This window comes from Periplaneta americana, chromosome 11, assembly GCF_040183065.1.
Source record: "Periplaneta americana isolate PAMFEO1 chromosome 11, P.americana_PAMFEO1_priV1, whole genome shotgun sequence".
NCBI classification, from domain to species: domain Eukaryota; kingdom Metazoa; phylum Arthropoda; class Insecta; order Blattodea; family Blattidae; genus Periplaneta; species Periplaneta americana.
Genome location: NC_091127.1, coordinates 14,822,336 through 14,843,397, shown reverse-complemented (window position 1 = coordinate 14,843,397; position 21,062 = coordinate 14,822,336). Strand labels below are relative to the sequence as shown.

General features: G+C 34.6%; 1 protein-coding gene across 1 annotated transcript in view; it reads left to right on the top strand.

The window, feature by feature from the left end:
- LOC138708829 (mucin-22-like) overlaps positions 1-21,062 on the top strand; it is a 198,157-nt gene that overhangs the window by 159,304 nt on the left and 17,791 nt on the right. The window contains exons 3-4 of the mRNA XM_069839045.1: positions 14,015-14,129; positions 19,018-19,178. Coding sequence (XP_069695146.1) covers positions 14,015-14,129; positions 19,018-19,178 — 276 coding nt within the window. The remainder of the gene's footprint in view (positions 1-14,014; positions 14,130-19,017; positions 19,179-21,062) is intronic.

Sequence of the window (21,062 nt, the reverse complement as noted above, 5' to 3'; positions counted from 1 at the left end):
ATCGGCAATTATTCAGATAAACCTCACTTCAGTGGACATAATATAGAAGTTAGATAATAACTTGATATATTCAACTTGGTCGAAGAAATAGGGAATTACAGAATGAAATAGAAGAACATAGATTCTATAGATCTAGAAAGAGACAGAAATAATTCGAAATTTTCTCGGGCTTTCAGCCAGGTCATAATTTGGTGATCCACCGACGTTTCGAGGATGTTCATCTTCCTCATCTGTACGCCGAACGTACAGCTCCTCGGCTGACTCCTCCCTCTGGCACTATAAATTAAAGAGCTGGGTACCCTCAGATATCATTTAACCCTGAAGATGAGGAAGATGAACATCCTCGAAACGTCGGTGGATCACCAACTTATGACCTGGCTGGAAGCCCGAGAAAATTTCGAATTATCACGTCGCCAGGAAAGCTTCAGTAGACAGAAATAATGTTCAAAATTTAGCCTACTTATGATAAGTTACAGAATAAGAGGAAGAAGAATGGGTGGACCTAGGGAAAGATATGAAGGAGGAATGAACAAATCTTGGTTTATACCGTGGTAACGATGATGATGATGGCGGCGATGATGACAATATAATCTGATCCGTTTGAGAATGGATAATATTAATTTATTATTATAAGGCTATTATACAGGGACATCATTTTATTTTTACTTCAATTTTTATTGTACCTGAGTATTTGAATGTACTTCACTCCCACCCCTTATACTAGTAAACTTCCAATCGTCCTCCATACAAAACCAAGACCGCGTATGCAGTCAAAGTTGTTTTACGGTCATAGTAAACACTACTAAGGTAGTGAGTATAGTGCGTTACAGAAATATGTTCGCGTTTTCCAGTGACAAAAGAGCTTTCAATATTGAATCATATTTTCGCACAGGTACTGTCGTCCGTTTGCCTACGTCGCATCCCGGTATCCCCCACTTCTGCTCACTTCTCTGTAAAGACTAGTGGCTGGGCTGTCTTAGCTCTTTTCTGAAAACATTAATTTCTGTTAGGAATTGGACGTCTACGTAATATTATACAACTGTTTAAAATAAGAGGGCCTCGCTAAGTAATTAACTGTCACGTGATTTTCCCCCTTTCTACGACCCTACGACATAACCACTTGGACGGACAGTAGATAGCATGTCTGAGTAATTTTATCTTTTCAGATCGGGCAGAAATGACGATTGAATTTACAGTACTTAAGGTCTACTCTTTATAGAGTAGGTACAGAATTATTTCAACATGTGTTACTAGTACGAAGGACGAAACTGGTAATTGGAATTAGGTACAATAGTCTATAGTGCGATAATATGCACAAAAGAACTGAAGCCTGTATCGAAATGAACGGCCACCATTTTCAAAAATGTGTTTAAATATCCATATTATGATTATTTTTCAGTTTAACTTCATTCTCTGAATTGTATGCTAATGTGCTGTAGACAGTACAATATACACTGCATAATGAATACGTACGAATGGATAGCTCAGTTCGTGAGTAAAAACACTCATTGTTAATACAGTACTGTATTTGAATTAAACAAAAACCTAATGAAAATTATCAAACTCAAAATTGCTATATTTCCTAGTTTACGTAAATGGATGAACTACTTTTCTTTCCTCCTATACATAGTACAGTAAATTAATTGTATTTTACGCCAGTATCATCGAACTCCTGTCGTGGAAGGAGGTAGCAAACAGTACTTCCGGTTCTCAAGTGTTAATCCAAAGGTATAGCCAGGTTAATATTAGAAATGTTAGTAAAAATAAAATGATGTCCCTGTAGTAGGAAAAATTTCTTGCTGGTTATATTATGATTAAAAGACATGACAATCAATAATGCATAATCTGAAAGGAGAAATGAAAATCGTAGATGATTAAAATGGCTACTACAAATCAACAGCGGGCACAATGTGTTCTTTGGTATGCTAAATTTGAGAGTGTTAAAAGAGTTCAAAGGGGATTTCGACGTGAGTATGGTGTGCGTAATGTAACTAAATATGATTCCATAATGTTGTGGTATCGAACATCTGTAGAAACAGCTTCTATGTTAAAAAAAACATGCAGGAGGTCGCAGGCGAAACCCAATACGAGAAGCAGCTATCTCTTGGCTTGGTCCCCGAACTCCCCAGATCTAACCCCTCCCGACTTCTTCGTGTGGGGTTTTGTTAAAGACATTGTCTTACTTACTTATTTACTTACTTACTTACTGGCTTTTAAGGAACCCGGAGGTTCATTGCCGCCCTCACATAAGCCCGCCATCGTTCCCTATCTGTGCAAGATTAATCCATTCTCTATCATCATATCCCACCTCCCTCAAATCCATTTTAATATTATCCTCCCATCTACGTCTCGGCCTCCCTAAAGGTCTTTTTCCCTTCGGCCTCCCAACTAACACTCTATATGCATTTCTGGATTCGCCCATACGTGCTACATGCCCTGCCCATCTCAAACGTCTGGATTTAATGTTCCTAATTATGTAAGGGAAGAATACAATGCGTGCAGTTCTGTGTTGTGTAACTTTCTCCATTCTCCTGTAACTTCATCCCTCTTAGCCCCAAATATTTTCCTAAGCACCTTATTCTCAAACACTCTTAACCTATGTTCCTCTCTCAAAGTGAGAGTCCAAGTTTCACAACCATAAAGAACCGGTAATATAATTGTTTTATAAACTCTAATTTTCAGATTTTTTGACAGCAGACTGGATGATAAAAGCTTCTCAACCGAATAATAACAGACATTTCCCATATTTATTCTGTGTTTAATTTCCTCCCGAGTGTCATTTATATTTGTTACTGCTGCTCCAAGATATTTGAAGACATTGACTATTCACAGAAACCCAGGAACGTTGATGATCTGAGAGTAAAAATTATTCAAGCATTTCAACAAATCACCCCTCTTATGTTACAACGGACATGGGCTGGATTGCATCACCGTTATGAGTTGTGCAGGGTGCGCAATGGGGGTCATGTTGAGCTCTGAGGAATCTCTCGTCTTTCATTGTTGTTTGCACAAAGTTTAAACAAATAAAGTTCAGTAGTAAATGTTTTACGGTGTTTTTATTTTATCTATCCTGGCTAAATCATTGTATAGAGCACATCTAGCTCAGAAAGCATGGGTAGACATAACGGCTCGGTTAGAAAAGCCAACGTAGTATGGTAGGAACGATCATGATTTTAAAATCAAATGTAGGAAACAGAAAACGGATGTAGGTAAATTATCATTTTTAAATATAACTATAAATGATTAGAGTGACCTACCTGCAGCGCTCTTTGATGGCTGTCCTTCCTTAAGGAGATTCAAGAATAACGTAAAAAGTTGTGTATAAAGTGTAAATTAAAATTAAGGTGACATTTAACATTTAATTTTTAAGGCGACATGTATTTATTTAGCCTGATGAGTTACTCCTTTGGTTTGAATTGTAAATTATTTAAAAATAGCGTGTAAGAGGGCCTTAGACTAGAAATGATTAGCTTCAATGTAGTTCTGTTTATAAGTACAGTATGCATAAGGGTGTAATTATTTGACTTATTTGAACTGTTGTATCAGTGAAGCGAGGTGAGTCAGTGAAGTTATGGTTTTACAGTGCAGTGAATAGTTCCGATCAGTGATAATTTATAGCGTCAATCAAATGTGTTCTACAGTGTCAGTGAAATGTGTGCTATAGTGTCAGTGAAATGCGTCATAGTGCCACTACAGTGAGTGAGATGAGAATAAAGTGAAAGACTATTGAATCTTATGTAAGGCCTATACATATGTAGGTTGTATTGTAAAATTAGGTATTTTATGTTTTATTATTAATTGTAATTATAGTGTTAAACTGTATTGTGTATTCTTATTGTATTGTGTATATAATTGTATTGTGTATTGTATAATTGTATTGTGTATATAATTGTATTGTTTATTGTATAATTGTATTGTGTATATAATTGTATTGTGTATTGTATAATTGTATTGTGTATTGTAATTTTATTGTGTACTAGCCGTACCCGTGCGCTCCGCTGCACCCGTTAGAAATAAATATAAAGTAATTACATAATTAAAATAGGACATTTGATCCAGGGAACATTCGTGTTTGATAGAAGGATAAATCGTTTAATATGTTACTTAATTTAAATTGTATTTAAAATATTAAAATGCGATCATTTTGATCCAGAGACCACTCATTTGGTGCAATGACAATTCCTTTAACTAGTTTCTTAATTGTTATTACCAATTATTTTTGGAAAAGCGAAAATTAACAGAAAAATTTTGGCTACAGATTCATTATTATATTATATTATATTATATTATATTATATTATATTATATTATATTATATTATATTATATTATATTATATTATATTATATTATATTATATTATATTATATTATATTATATTATATTATATTATATTATATAAAAAGTATGTTGATAACGGATGTACTCGAATTAGAAAGTTTTTAATTTGTTGTGGGAGCTCTTGAATCTCAGGAGGAACAACTTTTACAACAGCGCAACATAATCTGCTTGGCTCATTACCCAATTTTTTTGCATTGCATTTATTGCATATATATTTTACGTATTTTAACACGATTCAATTGAGCACAGTTAAAATTTGAATTATAAAATAATGCATTGCTAAGCTAACGTACTATTACTGCATACTAAATCAAAACACTCTCGTTGTTCGTTAATTCTCTGAGATACAAATGAATATGTTCATAAACATTATTTTAAGAAATACAGGAAATGTATATACAGAATAACCTACCAAGTTTTCTGTGCATAAGAAGCTATTTTAATCTTACCTGTCTTCAATTCACTCACAAGTTACTGTAATAACATAATAGCATTATGTCCATATAGAGAAACTACACTTTCCAATGATGAAATAATAATTAATTATACAAATCGGTTAATTTAGCTTCTGATATTACTTCATACAAACACAGAAACATTGTCTGTAGGCCATGTTTCATAGCTTTCGATTGTTGTGTCCAAGGCCCCTTACAGACGAAGTCATTTGTCTTTTATTTCAATACACCGCCTTAGATGGCAGTTATTTTAATTTTAAAACTCATTTATCTCATTAAATATCAGTTCTATCAAAATTTTTCAGAGAATAAACATTATCAGAAATCATTTTTAAAGAAACTTTTGTTATGTAATATAATTCACAAAAATCAATAATAAGCGAGATATTTCGATTTATTTAATTCAGGCCCCCTTATAACCCTCCTTTTAATAACGTATTTTGAATTCCATATAGCCTATAATCTAAGTTACAACGAACTTAATTTATATTCCAGTTTTCATCGAAATCCGTTCAGCCATTATCGCGTGAAAAGGTAACAAACATAGACAGACAGACAGACATACAAACAAAAATGTCAAAAAAGCGATTTTCGGTTTCAGGGTGGTTAATTATATATGTTAGGACCAATTATTTTTGGAAAATCGAACTCTACCAGAAAAATTTCGGCTACAGATTTATTATTAGTACTAGCCGTACCCGTGCGCTCCGCTGCACCTGTTAGAAATAAATATAAAGTAATTACATAATTAAAATAGGACATTTGATCCAGGGAACATTCGTGTTTGATATAAAGATAAATCGTTTATTATGTTACTTAATTTAAATTGTATTTGCATAATTAAAATGCGATCATTTTGATCCAGAGACCACTCATTTGGTCACAAAAATTATTTTAGGAAATAGAGGAAACGAATGTACAGAATAGCCTATCAAGTTTTCTGTGCATAAGAAGCTATTTTAATCTTACCTGTCCTCGATTCACTCAGAAGTTACTGTGATAACATTATAGCATTATGTCCATCTAGAGAAACTGCACTTTCCAATGGTGAATTAATAATTAATTATACAAATCGGTTAATTTAGCTTCTGATATTACTTCATACAAACACAGAAACATTATCTGTAGGCTATCTTTCAAAGCTTTCGATTGTTGCTGTCCAAGGCCCTTATAGACGAAGTAATTTGTTTTTTAATTCATTACACGGCCTTAGATGACAGTTATTTTAATTTTAAAACTCATTTATCTCATTAAATATCAGTCCTATCAAACTTTTTCGAGGAATAAAACTTATCGGAAATTATTTTTAAAGAAACTTTTGTTAAGTAACATTTTTCACAAAAATCAATAATAAGCGAGATATTTCGATTTATTTAATTCAGGCCCCCTTATAACCCCCCTTTTAAATAATGTATTTTAAATGCCATATAGCCTATAATCTAAGTTACAACGAACTTAATTTATATTCCAGTTTTCATCGAAATCCGTTCAGCCATTATCGCGTGAAAAGGTAACAAATATAGACAGACAGACAGAAATACAAACAAAAATGTCAAAAAAGCGATTTTCGGTTTCAGGGTGGTTAATTATATATGTTAGGACCAATTATTTTTGGAAAATCGAAAACTACCAGAAAAATTTCGGCTACAGATTTATTATTAGTACTAGCCGTACCCGTGCGCTCCGCTGCACCCGTTAGAAATAAATATAAAGTAATTACATAATTAAAATAGGACATTTGATCCAGGGAACATTCGTGCTTGATATAAGGATAAATCGTTTATTATGTTACTTCATTTAAATTGTATTTGCATAATTAAAATGCGATCATTTTGATCCAGAGACCACTCATTTGGTCATAAAAATTATTTTAGGAAATAGAGGAAACGAATGTACAGAATAGCCTATCAAGTTTTCTGTGCATAAGAAGCTATTTTAATCTTACCTGTCCTCGATTCACTCAGGAGTTACTGTGATAACATTATAGCATTACGTCCATCTAGAGAAACTACACTTTCCAATGGTGAATTAATAATTAATTATACAAATCGGTTAATTTAGCTTCTGATATCACTTCATACAAACACAGAAACATTATCTGTAGGCTATCTTTCATAGCTTTCGATTGTTGCTGTCCAAGGCCCCTTATAGACGAAGTCATTTGTTTTTTAATTCATTACACGGCCTTAGATGGCAGTTATTTTAATTTTAAAACTCATTTATCTCATTAAATATCAGTCCTATCAAAATTTTTCGAGGAATAAAACTTATCGGAAATTATTTTTAAAGAAACTTTTGTTAAGTAACATTTTTCACAAAAATCAATAATAAGCGAGATATTTCGATTTATTTAATTCAGGCCCCCTTATAAGCCCCCTTTCAAATATTGTATTGTGAATGCCATATAGCCTAAAATCTAAGTTACAACGAACTTAATTGATATTCCAATTTTCATCGAAATCCGTCCAGCCATTATCGCGTGAAAAGGTAACAAACAGACAGACAGACAGACAGAGACAGACAGACAGACAGACAGACATACAAACAAAAATTTCAAAAAAGCGATTTTGGGTTTCAGGGTGGTTAATTATATATGTTAGGACCAATTATTTTTGGAAAATCGAAAATTACCAGAAAAATTTCGGCTACAGATTTATTATTAGTATATAGATTGTTTATATTGTGTATACCACTGCCACCGGGTGCTTGCCCACTTGCAGTGTAAATAAATACATACATACAAACGGATCACCCGGTAATAATAAAACAATGTACGAGACTATCATGCAGTCTCTATGTTCCCCCAAATGGTTTTTGAAACAATAGTTTTATTTTTTTAACATAGGCCTATAGTTGAGCCATTGTGTCGTTCGTTTACACTGCCGCAATACAATCCAGAGAAGTTTAATTTTTCACTAACCATATTAATTAAACTAACAGAGCTTGCCTAGAATTAAAATGGCGGACGGACGGAAGAGCGTAGGAATGTAAAAGGGTCGGTAAACAATATGACAGAGCTGGGGGGCGGGGAGGGCCGGATCAATACGGGCCGCTTTACCTGCGCTTTTGCCCGGTGTGGTGGTCACTGGCCGGCGGACGGACGCAGTTCATAACGACGCCGCCACAACCGACGACATCGGAAAAATCCTCCCCGTGCGGAGCCTCATCGAAGCTCAGCGGAGCGCGATTGAATAAAAAGACGGGGTAATGGACAAGACACGTCCCTTCTCTTCACACATTTCACGAGCGCTGCAACATTTTTATGCATTGCTTTATCATGTCACCAATGACACTTCCGCTTTTAGTTTATTTTTTTTTAACCTATCACTCAAAACATATGTACTAAAAACAAAATACAGGGACATCATTTTATTTTTACTAATATTTTTAATATTAACTTGCCTATACCTTTGGATCAACGCCGTTTGCTACCCCCTTCCACGACTGGAGTTCGATGATACTGGCGTAATATACAGGGACATCATTTTATTTTTACTTGAATTTTTATTGTACCTGAGTTTTTGAATGTACTTCAGTCCCACCTCGTCTACTAGTAAACTTCCAACCGTTCACGACCACAGCCGAGGGCGCGTAAGCAGTACGGAGTAAGCGAGTATAGTACGTTCCAGAAATATGTTAGCGTTTTCCAGTGACGAAAGAGCTTTCAATATTGAATAATATTTTCGCACAGGTACTGTCGTCCGTCTGCCTACGTCGCATCCCGGTTTTCCCCACCTGCTTCTGTTCGCCCCTCTGTTAAGTATAGTAGCTGGGCTATCTCAGCTCTTTTCTGAAAACATTAATTTCTGTTAGGAATTGGACGTTTACGTAATATTATGCAAGTGTTTAAAATAACTTAAATAAAAGGGCCTCGTTAAGTAATTAACTGTCACCTGATCCCCCCCCCTTTTCTACGACCCTGCGACAAAACCACTTGAACGGACAGTAGATAGCATTTCTGAGTAATTTTATCTTTTCGGATCGGGCAGAAGTGAAGATTGAATTTACAGTACGTAAGGTATTCTTTTATAGAGTAGATACGGAATTATTCCAACGTGAGTTACTCGTACGAAGGAAGAAACTGGTAATTGGAATTAGGTACAATAGTCTATAGTGCGATAATATGCACAAAAGAACTGAAGTCTGTATCAAAATGAACGGCCACCATTTTCTAAAATGTGTTTAAATATCCATATTATGATTATTTTTCAATTTAACTTCATTCTCTATAGTGTACGCTAATGTGCTGTAACAGTACAATATACAGTGCATAATTAATACGTCCGAATGGATAGCTCAATTCGTGAGTAAAAACACTAATTGTTAAGACAGTACTGTATTTTGATTAAACAAAAACCTAATGAAAATTATCAAACTCAAAATTGAGGTATTTCCTAGTTTACATAAATGGATCAACTACTTTTCTTCCCTCCTATACCTAGTAAAGTGATTTGTATTTTACGCCGGTATCATCGAACTCCAGTCGTGGAAGGGGTAGCAAACGGTGTTTCCTGTTTCAATTGTTAATAGAAAGGTATAGCCAGGTTAATATTAAAAAAGTTAGTAAAAATAAAATGATGTCCCTGTACAAACAAATCACTTTACTAGATATAGGAGGGAAGAAAAGTAGTTCATCCATTTACATAAACTAGGAAATATCACGCTTTTGAGGTTGATCATTTTCATTACGTTTTTGTTTAATCAAAATACAGTACAGTATTAACAATGAGTGTTTTTACTCACGAACTGAGCTGTCCATGTGGACATATTCATTATGCAGTGTATATTATACTGTCTACAGCACATTAGCGTACACTATAGAGAATGAAGTTAAATTTAAAAATAATCATAATACGGATATTTAAACACATTTTTTAAAATGGTGGCCGTTCATTTCGATACAGGCTTCAGTTCTTTCGTGCATATTATCGCACTATAGACTATTGTACCTAATCCCAATTACCAGTTTCGTCCTTTGTACTAATAACTCATGATGAAATAATTTTGTACCTACTCTATAAAGAGTACTTTACGTACTGTAAATTCAATCTTCTCTTCTGCCCGATCCGAAAAGATAAAATTACTCAGACATGCTATCTACTGTCCGTCCAAGTGGTTATGTCGTACGGTCGTAGAAAGGAAGGAAATCACGTGGCAGTTAATTACTTAATGAGACCCTTTTATTTAAGTTATTTTAAACAGTTGTATAATATTACATAGACGTCCAATTCCTAACAGAAATTAATGTTCTCAGAAAAGAGCTAAGACAGCCCAGCCACTAGCTGGCGAATAAAACCTGGTGCGGGAAACCGGGATACGACGTAGGCAAATGGATGACAGTACCTGTGCGAAAATGATTTAATGTTGAAAGCTCTTTCGTCACTAGAAAACGCGAACATATTTTTGGAACGTACTGTTTATTATGACCGTAAGGCTACTATGACTGTATATGCGGTCTTGGATCTGTGTGCAGGACGGTTGAACTTCATTAGTAGAAGGGGTGGGAGTGAAGTACATTCAAAAACTCAGGTACAATAAAAATTGAAGTAAAAATAAAATGACGTCCCTGTACAAGGTGAACAATAAATATGGAATATCGCTAGTAACTTCTTAAACTAGAATTAGAGATGATTTAGATACGCTAGCTGCACATTGCAGAGTGAAGAGGGAAGTACATCTTAGGAAGGTAAACCAATACTGATGGTACCAATATTCTAGAATGAGTTGAGTCTTGCACAATAACTGAAAGCTAGTGCAAGATAAAACAAATTATGTTAATAGGTAAAATGTAGAAATTGTATTTAAATAATAATATATCTTTGTGTAAAATTGTTGTATGTAATGTGTCTGTGATCTATTATATATATATATATATATATATATATATATATATATATATATATATATATAATAAACCATATAATAACTTCTTAAATTTTAATTTTACAAAAAATGTTTTATACAAAAGTAGTTGGAGATAAATCAAACAATATGATATCAGTGTTCGAAAATTTAATTTAATTTAATTTATTAGTCTGACCCAATATTAGGGAAAACACGGGAATTTTACTTGAAGCAAGTAAAGAGATAGGTTTGGAAGTAAATCCCGAAAAGACAAAGTATATGATTAAGTCTCGTGACGACAATATTGTACGAAATGGAAATATAAAAATTGGAAATTTATCTTCTGAAGAGGTGGAAAAATTCAAATACCTGGGAGCAACAGTAACAAATATAAATGATACACGGGAGGAAATTAAACACAGAATAAATATGGGAAATGCCTGTTATTATTCGGTTAAGAAGCTTTTATCATCCAGTCTGCTGTCAAAAAATCTGAAAGGTAGAATTTATAAAACAGTTATATTACCTGTATGGTTGTGAAACTTGGACTCTGACTTTGAGAGAGGAACATAGGTTAAGGGTGTTTGAGAATAAGGTGCTTAGGAAAATATTTGGGGATAAGAGAGATGAAGTTACAGGAGAATGGAGAAAGTTACACAACACAGAACTGCACGCATTGTATTCTTCACCTGACATAATTAGGCACATTAAATCCAGACATTTGAGATGGGCAGGGCATGTAGCACGTATGGGCGGATCCAGAAATGCATATTGTGTTAGTTGGAAGGCCGGAGGGAAAAGACCTTTGGGTAGGCCGAGACGTAGATGGGAAGATGATATTAAAATGGATTTGAGGGAGGTGGTAATGATGATAGAAACTGGATTAATCTTGCTCAGGATAGGGACCAATGGGGGGCTTATGTGAGGGCAGCAATGAATCTCCGGGTTCCTTAAAAGCCAGTAAATAAGTAAGTAAGTCTGACCCAATATTTTGGGTTTGTCTTGCGACACAGAATAGCTCACAATAAAATTTAAATGAAAAATTATATAGGCTAAGCAGGTTTCAAACAAAAGAGATTAAAACATATAGAAAAATTTAGAACCTGATACAATTTAAATTGAGTGTACACCATAAAGATGCCTGCGAAATATCGTCACAGAAGTTTTTATTATGGTGTTGACGATGGAATCTTGAAGATCTCTCTTCAGCCTGTATTTTTGCCTCCACTTTACGAAGGTTTTCAGAATGGTGCCTCTCGCTCCGAAGAAGAGACCGGTAACTATGATTTTTTTTTTTTTTCAATGTTGTATTTCGCTGATAGGTACTGAATCGTAGGCTCGTAGATTTTCTTTTTCTCTTCGTTCACTTCTGATGGTTGAGTGGCTGAGATTTCAAATCTGACCGTAGGATCAATTATTTCGGCTGACTGTTTATTTATATTTCTAGCTATGACTAGCTGAAAGCACCCGGCGTTACCTGGGTTATAAGTTTTCCTTCTTTTTTTAAATTCAACTGGTTGTTAGACATTTCAGAAATCTCAGAAACTCAACTATAGACAACCAAAACGAATTGTCTTTACTAAGCTTTCCTCGTCCATAAAAATGAATCTTTACACAGCGTCACGTACGTGAATGCATGAACCTCTTAGCCTAATGCCTGAAAGGATTAACTCAATTTAAAACAACTGTATATCAGGCAAAAATAACTCTTAGGCAGCAGTTGCCAAAGAAGGAATAAGCAGAATTGCGCCTTGAGTGTTGAACAATTGAGCCATTCGGAGCAGAAGTGGTGTAAGTCAAAAAATGTGTAATTAGGGTTAAAGTAAAGATTCTCTAAAATACAGCGCAAAGTAGCAAGAGAATATCATTGAAATGATAGCCGTCCAAATCTTGGATTTAAAATATCGGCATCCTCATCAATTCAAATTAATAAAAAAGAAAATGTAAATTAATGTTAAAAAATACATAATGAAATTTTAAAAAAGAATATTCTGTGACAAGATTTGGTAGCTATCAAAACGATAAAAAAATTTATTAAAAATAAATAATATACATTGAATATTATAAAGATGAATTGAGATGGTAATTGATGATGTTCAATGAAGATTTTAAAATGGTTGATGCAATTGTCTGAAGAGCCTTATCAGGAACCTTTAATTTTCTGAGGATCTCCAATGTAAACTTGGGAATTGTTCCTCGCGCACCGAACGTAAGTCCAATGACATTCCAATCTTGAATATTAAATTTATGACTGAGATCATCACAGCATGGAAGGTAAATAGCGCGTTTCTCTTCATGTACCTGCTTTGGTTGATCTTCATTAATTTCAAACCTTACAGTGGGGTCAAGAATGAGACCAGTTTTTTTATCTCGGTCAATAGACGATAATTATACACAGTATTTAAAGGGTGTAATTGATATTTTGTTACTGAAGTGTTCTATCAGTGAAGAATTATGTTGTGTCAGTGAAGTGTGTTGTGTCAGTGAAGTGTGTTGTGTCAGTGAAGTGTGTTGTGTCAGTGAAGTGTGTTGAGTAAGTGAAACGTGTTTCTGTCAGTGATGCTTTATAGCTTATAGTGGCAGTGCAAAGTATTTGAACAGTGAAATGTTTTTGAAGTGTTAGTGAAATCAGGATAGAATCAGTGAAATGTGTTTTAGTTCCAGTGCAGTGACTGAGTTGACAGAGAAATGAGTGTAGTGTTGAAAGGTACTTGTGCAGATATGAACATATCGTACTCGTGGGTTTTAGTTCGAACATAGGTTTAAGGTAAAAATTAGATTTACTTTGAATGTTATTTTAACTAATCGTGCTTCATTTAATTTAGGTTGTTCCCTGTTATTATTATTATTATTATTATCATTATTATTATTATTATTATTATTATTATTATTATTAATTATTGTTAGTATTAATTATTAGTATTATTGTTAATTGTATTTTTATTAATTGTGTTTATTATTGTCTTTATTGAGTGTAATTAGTTACCACTGCCACCGGGTATATACCCATTGCAGTGTGAATAAATACATACATACACATACAATTATTATGATATCAGCATGCCGTGTAGATCCTTCCGTAGAAAGACACTGAACTTCCTCATATACTTCGTATTCACCATGTTCCCTTAATCTGTTAGCAATATTCAATTTATTTAAACTATTACTAGTCAGTGGATAGCAAAAAGGACATATTAATTGCTACTTTGCGCTGTATTTTACAGAATTTTTATTTTAAATCGCATTACCCAATTCTGACTTACACCACTTTTGCCCTGAACGGCTCAATTATTACGTGTACAGCGCAATGAGAGCCTTGAAGTGGTAATATGAGGGTGCGGTGAGGAATGTACAGTTTTCTCGCGTTTGTGTTGCAGTGGACTCTAGCAAGCAGTATGACACAACGCGGGCGTACCTCAAGGAACTGGACGTGGTGACCAACGTGTGGATAGGACTCAAAAAGAAGGGCCCTAACGACGAGTTCGCTTGGACGTGAGTATTCATTGCATATTTAGACATAAGAGATATCAAACCATTATCATATGTTCATCTTGTGCATCTTAACATACTTGTAAAAGTCTTAAGGGGAGAGGATGGTATTGTTTAAAACTTTTTCCCTATTTGGTGTAAAATATTAATGTTTTGTATGTAGACAGCTCATAGCTGTGGCAACTCAACCAAATAAAAATATTAAAAAAAATTATTTGGGTGCCCAAATTTTAAAAAATTATACCCAATGCAGGATTGTACTAAAACCTATATATCTAAACCGTTTTTAAAGATAGATTAAAACAGTTTTTTGCAATGTATTTGCAAAAGCATGTTCTACAAACCGTCTGTAACAGAATTTTGATATTAGTCCCTACGTTTGTAAAATAAACAATTAAAATTGAATAGTTTTCTGATTTCCTTTCTTGCAAACAAACGGACGTATTTTTAAAATGAAATCAATTAACAAAATTATGTTACAGAGAAAAGTTTCCTAATAGTCTAAAGAATGTGTGTTCTAAATTTCATGCATTTATCTTTAATAGTTCAGAAATAATATCCATTTTTGTCTGGCAATGTAGCAAAAAAAAAAAATGAAGTTACTGGAAACCGATAAAAGCGGGCGTGTGATTTAAAAATCCATAGCGCAGGAAGTTTAAAAATGACGTCTCAACATCCGATAAGGGCACAAATATCCACAAAATGTTATGCAATGCATTCCACACATATCAAAGGGTATTTTAAAGACAAAAAATATTTGAAAATTTAATTTACTGGAAACAACAATAAAAGTGGGCGAGTGATTTAAAAATCTATAACGCAGGAAGTTTAAAAATGGCGACTCAACATCCGATAAGGGCACAAATATCCACAAAATGTTATGCAATGCATTCCACACATATCAAAGGGTATTTTAAAGAAAAAAAATTTTTTGAAAATTTAATTTACCGGAAACAACAATAAAAGTGGGCGAGTGATTTAAAAATCTATAACGCAGGAAGTTTAAAAATGGCGACTCAACATCCGATAAGGGCACAAATATCCACAAAATGTTATGCAATGCATTCCACACATATCAAAGGGTATTTTAAAGAAAAAAAAAATTTTTTGAAAATTTAATTTACCGGAAACAACAATAAAAGTGGGCGAGTGATTTAAAAATCTATAACGCAGGAAGTTTAAAAATGGCGACTCAACATCCGATAAGGGCAAAAATACCCACAAAATGTTATGCTATGCATTTCACACATATCAAAGGGTATTTTAAAGAAAAAAAAAATTTGAAAATTTAATTTACCGGAAACAACAATAAAAGTGGGCGAGTGATTTAAAAATCTATAACGCAGGAAGTTTAAAAATGGCGACTCAACATCCGATAAGGGTACAAATACTCACAAAATGTTATGCAATGCATTCCACACATATCAACAGGTATTTTAAAGAAAAATTTTTTTTTGAAAATTTAATTTACCGGAAACAACAATAAAAGTGGGCGAGTGATTTAAAAATCTATAACGCAGGAAGTTTAAAAATGGCGACTCAACATCCGATAAGGGCACAAATACCCACAAAATGTTATCTATGCATTCCATACACATCACAGTGTATTTTAAAGATTTTTTTTTAATTTACTCATTTTTCACCAAAAAATACCATCCTCTCCCCTTAATAGCATTTTCAATATTTTTAAAACTTGCATAAGAACTTAATAATCCAAAAAACCTGGTCCTCCAGGGTGGGGGTTGTGCATCGGGCTGATTACCCGTTCACATGAAACATCATTACTCATAAAACTCAGAGAAATTATCCTATAGTCGGACTGATCCCACAATGACGAAATATGCAATGTTAATAGAATACGAGGTTGGACAATGAAGTAATGAGACTGATTTTTCCTGAGGCAACCCTACAGCCTCCTACCAGAGATATGTTTGAGCATTGTCCTTCCTCCACTCGAATTCCAACTGGCACCACCCTGCAAGCCGTCAGTGTGAGTATACTCTATTTTATTTCAAGGAGTGCAGTTCGGTGGCTCCTTTGAACACCCACTTACAGATTTATGACTTCCTACACAAACACCTCTGACAATTCCATCCTGTCCCCTCGTCCCAACATTGCACAGTTGCCACAATCCTGATGACCCTAGAAATGAGACTGACGGGATTCTTGGAATTCGGAAAAGATGCAGCAACTCTGCCTCCACGTGGATTTGACGGGAGCCTGTCAATTCTTCTGAACGAGGGTTGTGATTGGTTACTAACAGAAGACAAGAATTCCGTCACAGTAAGGAAGACATTTATTTATGACAATCAATTAGTAGGGGGCAGTAGAAGGTCTGTCGGCAAAGTCCTTTCTGTGAAACTGCACTCCATGAAAAAAAAAAATTAGAGTATAACTGCTTGACTAGTGGAGTTGTATCTTTGCTCTCGTCAATAAAATGAAATCGCATAATATCGTGCAGCGGTATGCCATCTTGTTTTGTGTGAAACTCGGTGAAAATGCCACAAAACAAATTTTCCCATGTCATAAAATGTTTTTGAAGGCAGAAGCAACTTTGGAGATGAAGACCGGGGTAAGCGGCCAACAACTGCACGGACATATGACAACATTGCCATGCCAGAGTGCGTGAAGTTGTACTGACAGGACATTAACAGCCAAAATGACAGCACAAGAATTGACCATGAATCGGGAAATAGTTCGTCTCATTCTTACTGAAGACCTGACCATGAGAAAAAATTGTGCAAAAATGGTTTCCAAAATATCTCACAGGGCAACAGAGAGACGAATGGAGAAATGTGATTGCTGACCTGTTTCAACACTGCCGCAGTTTCCATATTTACCCGGCGACTTCTTATTTTCAAAAGTGAAATCAGTTGTCAAAGGACGCCATTTTCAAACAACAGAAGACGTCCAAAAGACTGTAACCGAGGCACTAAACAGTGTCTCGAAAGAAGCGTTTCACAACTGCTACCAGCAGTGGCAACAACGTTGGAATAAGTGTGTGCAGTCTCAAGGGAACTACTTTGAAGGTGATCACATTGTAGTTGGTTAAAGATACAGGCCTATGTAAAAGTGTTTCTCTAAACCATTCTCATTACTTTATAGTTAGACTTCATGAATAAAAAGAGATTCTACATTACAAACCAGGAGGTCACTGAGATGTTAGTCGTCCTAGAACCAGATGGAGAGATTCTCTCTGAGCCGGGAGAGGCCTATGAGTTCAGGTAAAATATGAGATGAGACAGATCTATAAGATGATGTAAAATATGAGATGAGGTGAGATGAGACAGGTCTATGAGATGATGTAAAATAAGAAATGAGATGAGACAGGCCTATGAAATGAGGTAAGAGATGAGATGGGCCTATGAGATGATGTAAAATAAGAGATGAGACAGGCCAATGAGATGATGTAAAATAAGAGATGAGATGAGACGGGCCTATGAAATGAGGTAAGAGATGAAATGAGATGAGATAGGCCTATGAGATGAGGTGAGATATGAGATGAGAAAGGACCATGAGATGATGTAAAATAAGAGATGAGATGAGACAGGCCTATGAAATGAGGTAAGAGATGAGATGGGCCTATGAGATGATGTAAAATAAGAGATGAGATGAGACAGGCCTATGAAATGAGGTAAGAGATGAGATGGGCCTATGAGATGATGTAAAATAAGAAATGAGATGAGACAGGCCTATGAAATGAGGTAAGAGATGAGATGGGCCTATGAGATGATGTAAAATAAGAGATGAGATGAGACAGGCCTATGAGATGAGGTAAGAGATGAAATGAGATGAGATAGGCCTATGAGATGAGGTGAGGTATGAGATGAGAAAGGACCATGAGATGATATAAAATAAGAGATGAGATGAGACAGGCCTATGAGATGAGGTAAAATAAGAGATAAGATGAGACAGGCCTATGAGATGAGGTAAAATATGAGATGAGATATGAGATGAAATGAGAGTCTATAAGATGATGTAAAATAAGAGATGAAATGAGACAGGCCTATGAGATGAGGTAAGAGATGAGATAGGCCTATGACATGATGTAAAATATGAAATGAAACAGGCCTATGAGACGAGGTAAAATATAAGATGACAGGCCTATGAGATGAGATAAAATATGAGATGAGGTGAGACAGGGCTATGAGACGAGGTAAAATATGAGATGAAATGAGATTTTTTGGGATGCTACAAGGGAACCGGAGAAAATCCCTGTGTTACCTGAACTACGGGTTTGGCCAACATAAGTTATAAATCGAGGATATATCGAAGATCGAACCCAGGTCAACATGAGAAGTCCATCTCATTAGTCACTAGACCACCGTGGTGGCTTTCTTTAAACTTTTGAACTCAATTTTCTCCATTTGCAATTTTCTTACGTATTGATTTACCAAAAATGCTACTCATTCTCTAAATTTTGTACTATGTGCATCATTTTTGTGTGATAAACAAAACTTATATCAGGATTTTCCTTAAACATAAAGATTTTTCGTGAAAATATTTTTTTCTGCTAGACCTCACAATTTTTATCCGTTTTTATATTTGACTATATAATAGGCTATATTTTTTTCTTAGCTCTTGAAGAATAATCTGAAAAAAGTAAATAGCAAGTTATGTTTCAGGGATATTGAAAGGTATGCAGGTCTAAAGCAAAATTTCAGGCAATCATTTTGAAATGTGTAGGAGGAATAGTAATGATTTTTCAAAATAAAATTTAAATTTACAAACATTTTAATAATTCATATAATTCCCGACCAAATGAGATGATTTGTTATATATGCAGCAAGATATGTGTACAAATGTTCTAAGATCTAGCTGAAATAGCTAGGAAAATTAAATTTCCCCTACGAGTAGCCTTGACACTAATCATGTCTGCTTCTCTTCACAGCGACTACAAGACCCTGGCTCAGGACGGCGGTTACTGGCAGGAGCAAATTCCCAAGTCAGAAGCATCTCTGTGCGCAGCCATAGACCCTGTAGCAGATTTCCGGTGGCACAGCCTCAATTGTGGGGGCCCGGAGACTGCCTCCTTCATTTGCGAACTGCCTGGTAGGTGTTAAGGCCCATTCACAATGAAAATTAAACATAACCGTAACATAAACACATAAGTTTGCGCCCAGGCTATCAAATGGGATCATTCACAATGATGCACATAAGCATTGACATAAACATTACCGTAAGACGTTAACATGAAAGTTTGCAAACTCCACAATCGTGGAGCGCTGAAGTATAGACAGAATATGAGGAAATGTCGTCGTTGTTATGTTTCCATGGTTACCAAGTATGTTTGCTGTTATGTTTATGTTCCCATCGTGAATGATGGCATGATTTCTTGATTTTACCGTAACGTTTATATTCTTAAGTTAACGCTTACGTTATGTTTAATTTTCATTGTGAATGAGCCTTTATAATATCTACGGCATCCTCCAAATATCTGGAGTTTAAAAATACTACACTGTACTTCCATACAGAAAACGCGGCAATTTAGAACACACTCACAAAAACATTTCTCATTTCGACTTACGTTAGAGAGAAGAGATTTTTTTTTTCTTTAACTTGAGAACTTAATGCATGACACAGAACTATCTTTCCATGATCCTTATATTTTCCCGATATTTTATGAACTCTTTGTATACCCACTTCCCGTAGTTGTTCCTTAAAATTTCGTCCCATTTTAGAGACTTTCGTTATACGAAAATCATTGTTATTTCTTTGTTTCCTTCTTTTATTATCTTCATTACATCAGTCAGGGACTGTCAGACATCAAACCAATTTAAGAATAGGCTAACGAAATATTTTTCTAACAATTCTTGTTAACAATAATAGCTGTTTCAGGTTTCTCAATATTTAATGGTTATATATGTATATCACAGATAAATATCTAAATTATCTCATTATTATTATTATTATTATTATTATTATTATTATTATTATTATTATTATTATTATTATCACTATTTCTTACCAATGTTTATTATTGTCACACTAACATTACTTATCCAATTTTCATTATTTACTTTCATGTTGTTTTATGATCTAGATATTAATGTAATAACTATGTAAGCAATTGTATTCAATTAGAATTAGAGTCTGGCTGGGCGGAAGAGAAGGCCTACTGGCCTTAGCTCTGCCAGATTAAATAAATAAATAAATTATTATTATTATTATTATTATTATTATTATTATTACTGAGGAACAATCGCCACCATAAAGTGAGAAGCTCCATCGCAACCACTCTTCGGAAGGCAAAGTGGGAGGTTTACGAAGAAGTGCACTGCTTGGCTGAGAATGGGTCAACGAGAAGAGCAGACATTATAGCCATCGATCGCCGGAATCAAAGAAGCCTCATTCTTGACCCCACTGTCCGTTTTGAGAAGGATGATCAACAAGCCAACAACGTTAACAATGAAAAGAAGTCTATTTACAACCCATGTATTCCTCACTTCAGTGAGAGATACAAAATGAATATTAATACATGGGAAGTGAAAGGACTTCTTTTTGGCGCTAGGGGAACTTCATTTAAGTTAACCAAAACCATTCTCCTTTCTCTTAAATTTTCTAATGAGGACATTAACAAACTTTGTCTAATGGTATTGAGAGATTCATTATCCATTCTACACAATCACTTGTATAATACTATGTAATTTTTTTTCACTTCATTTCATTACTCTTCAATGTATTTTCATCTCATATTTCTCCGAAATCAAATTGTACTTTATTTTTAAATTTATCATTGTTCCGTATTCTCTCCGCAATCATATTATATTTTTCGTTTAACCTCTGCTTTGTATTCTGGATCCTAGTGGTCAGCCGTAGATTTTGGCCAGATGTCTCAAATTGTGGAATTTGTGTGTAGTAATTTTTCATCAAAATTTCCCTTGCACGGAGGCACTAAATTTAGTAGTAGGCCTACTTGGCTTGTATCACAGTCTA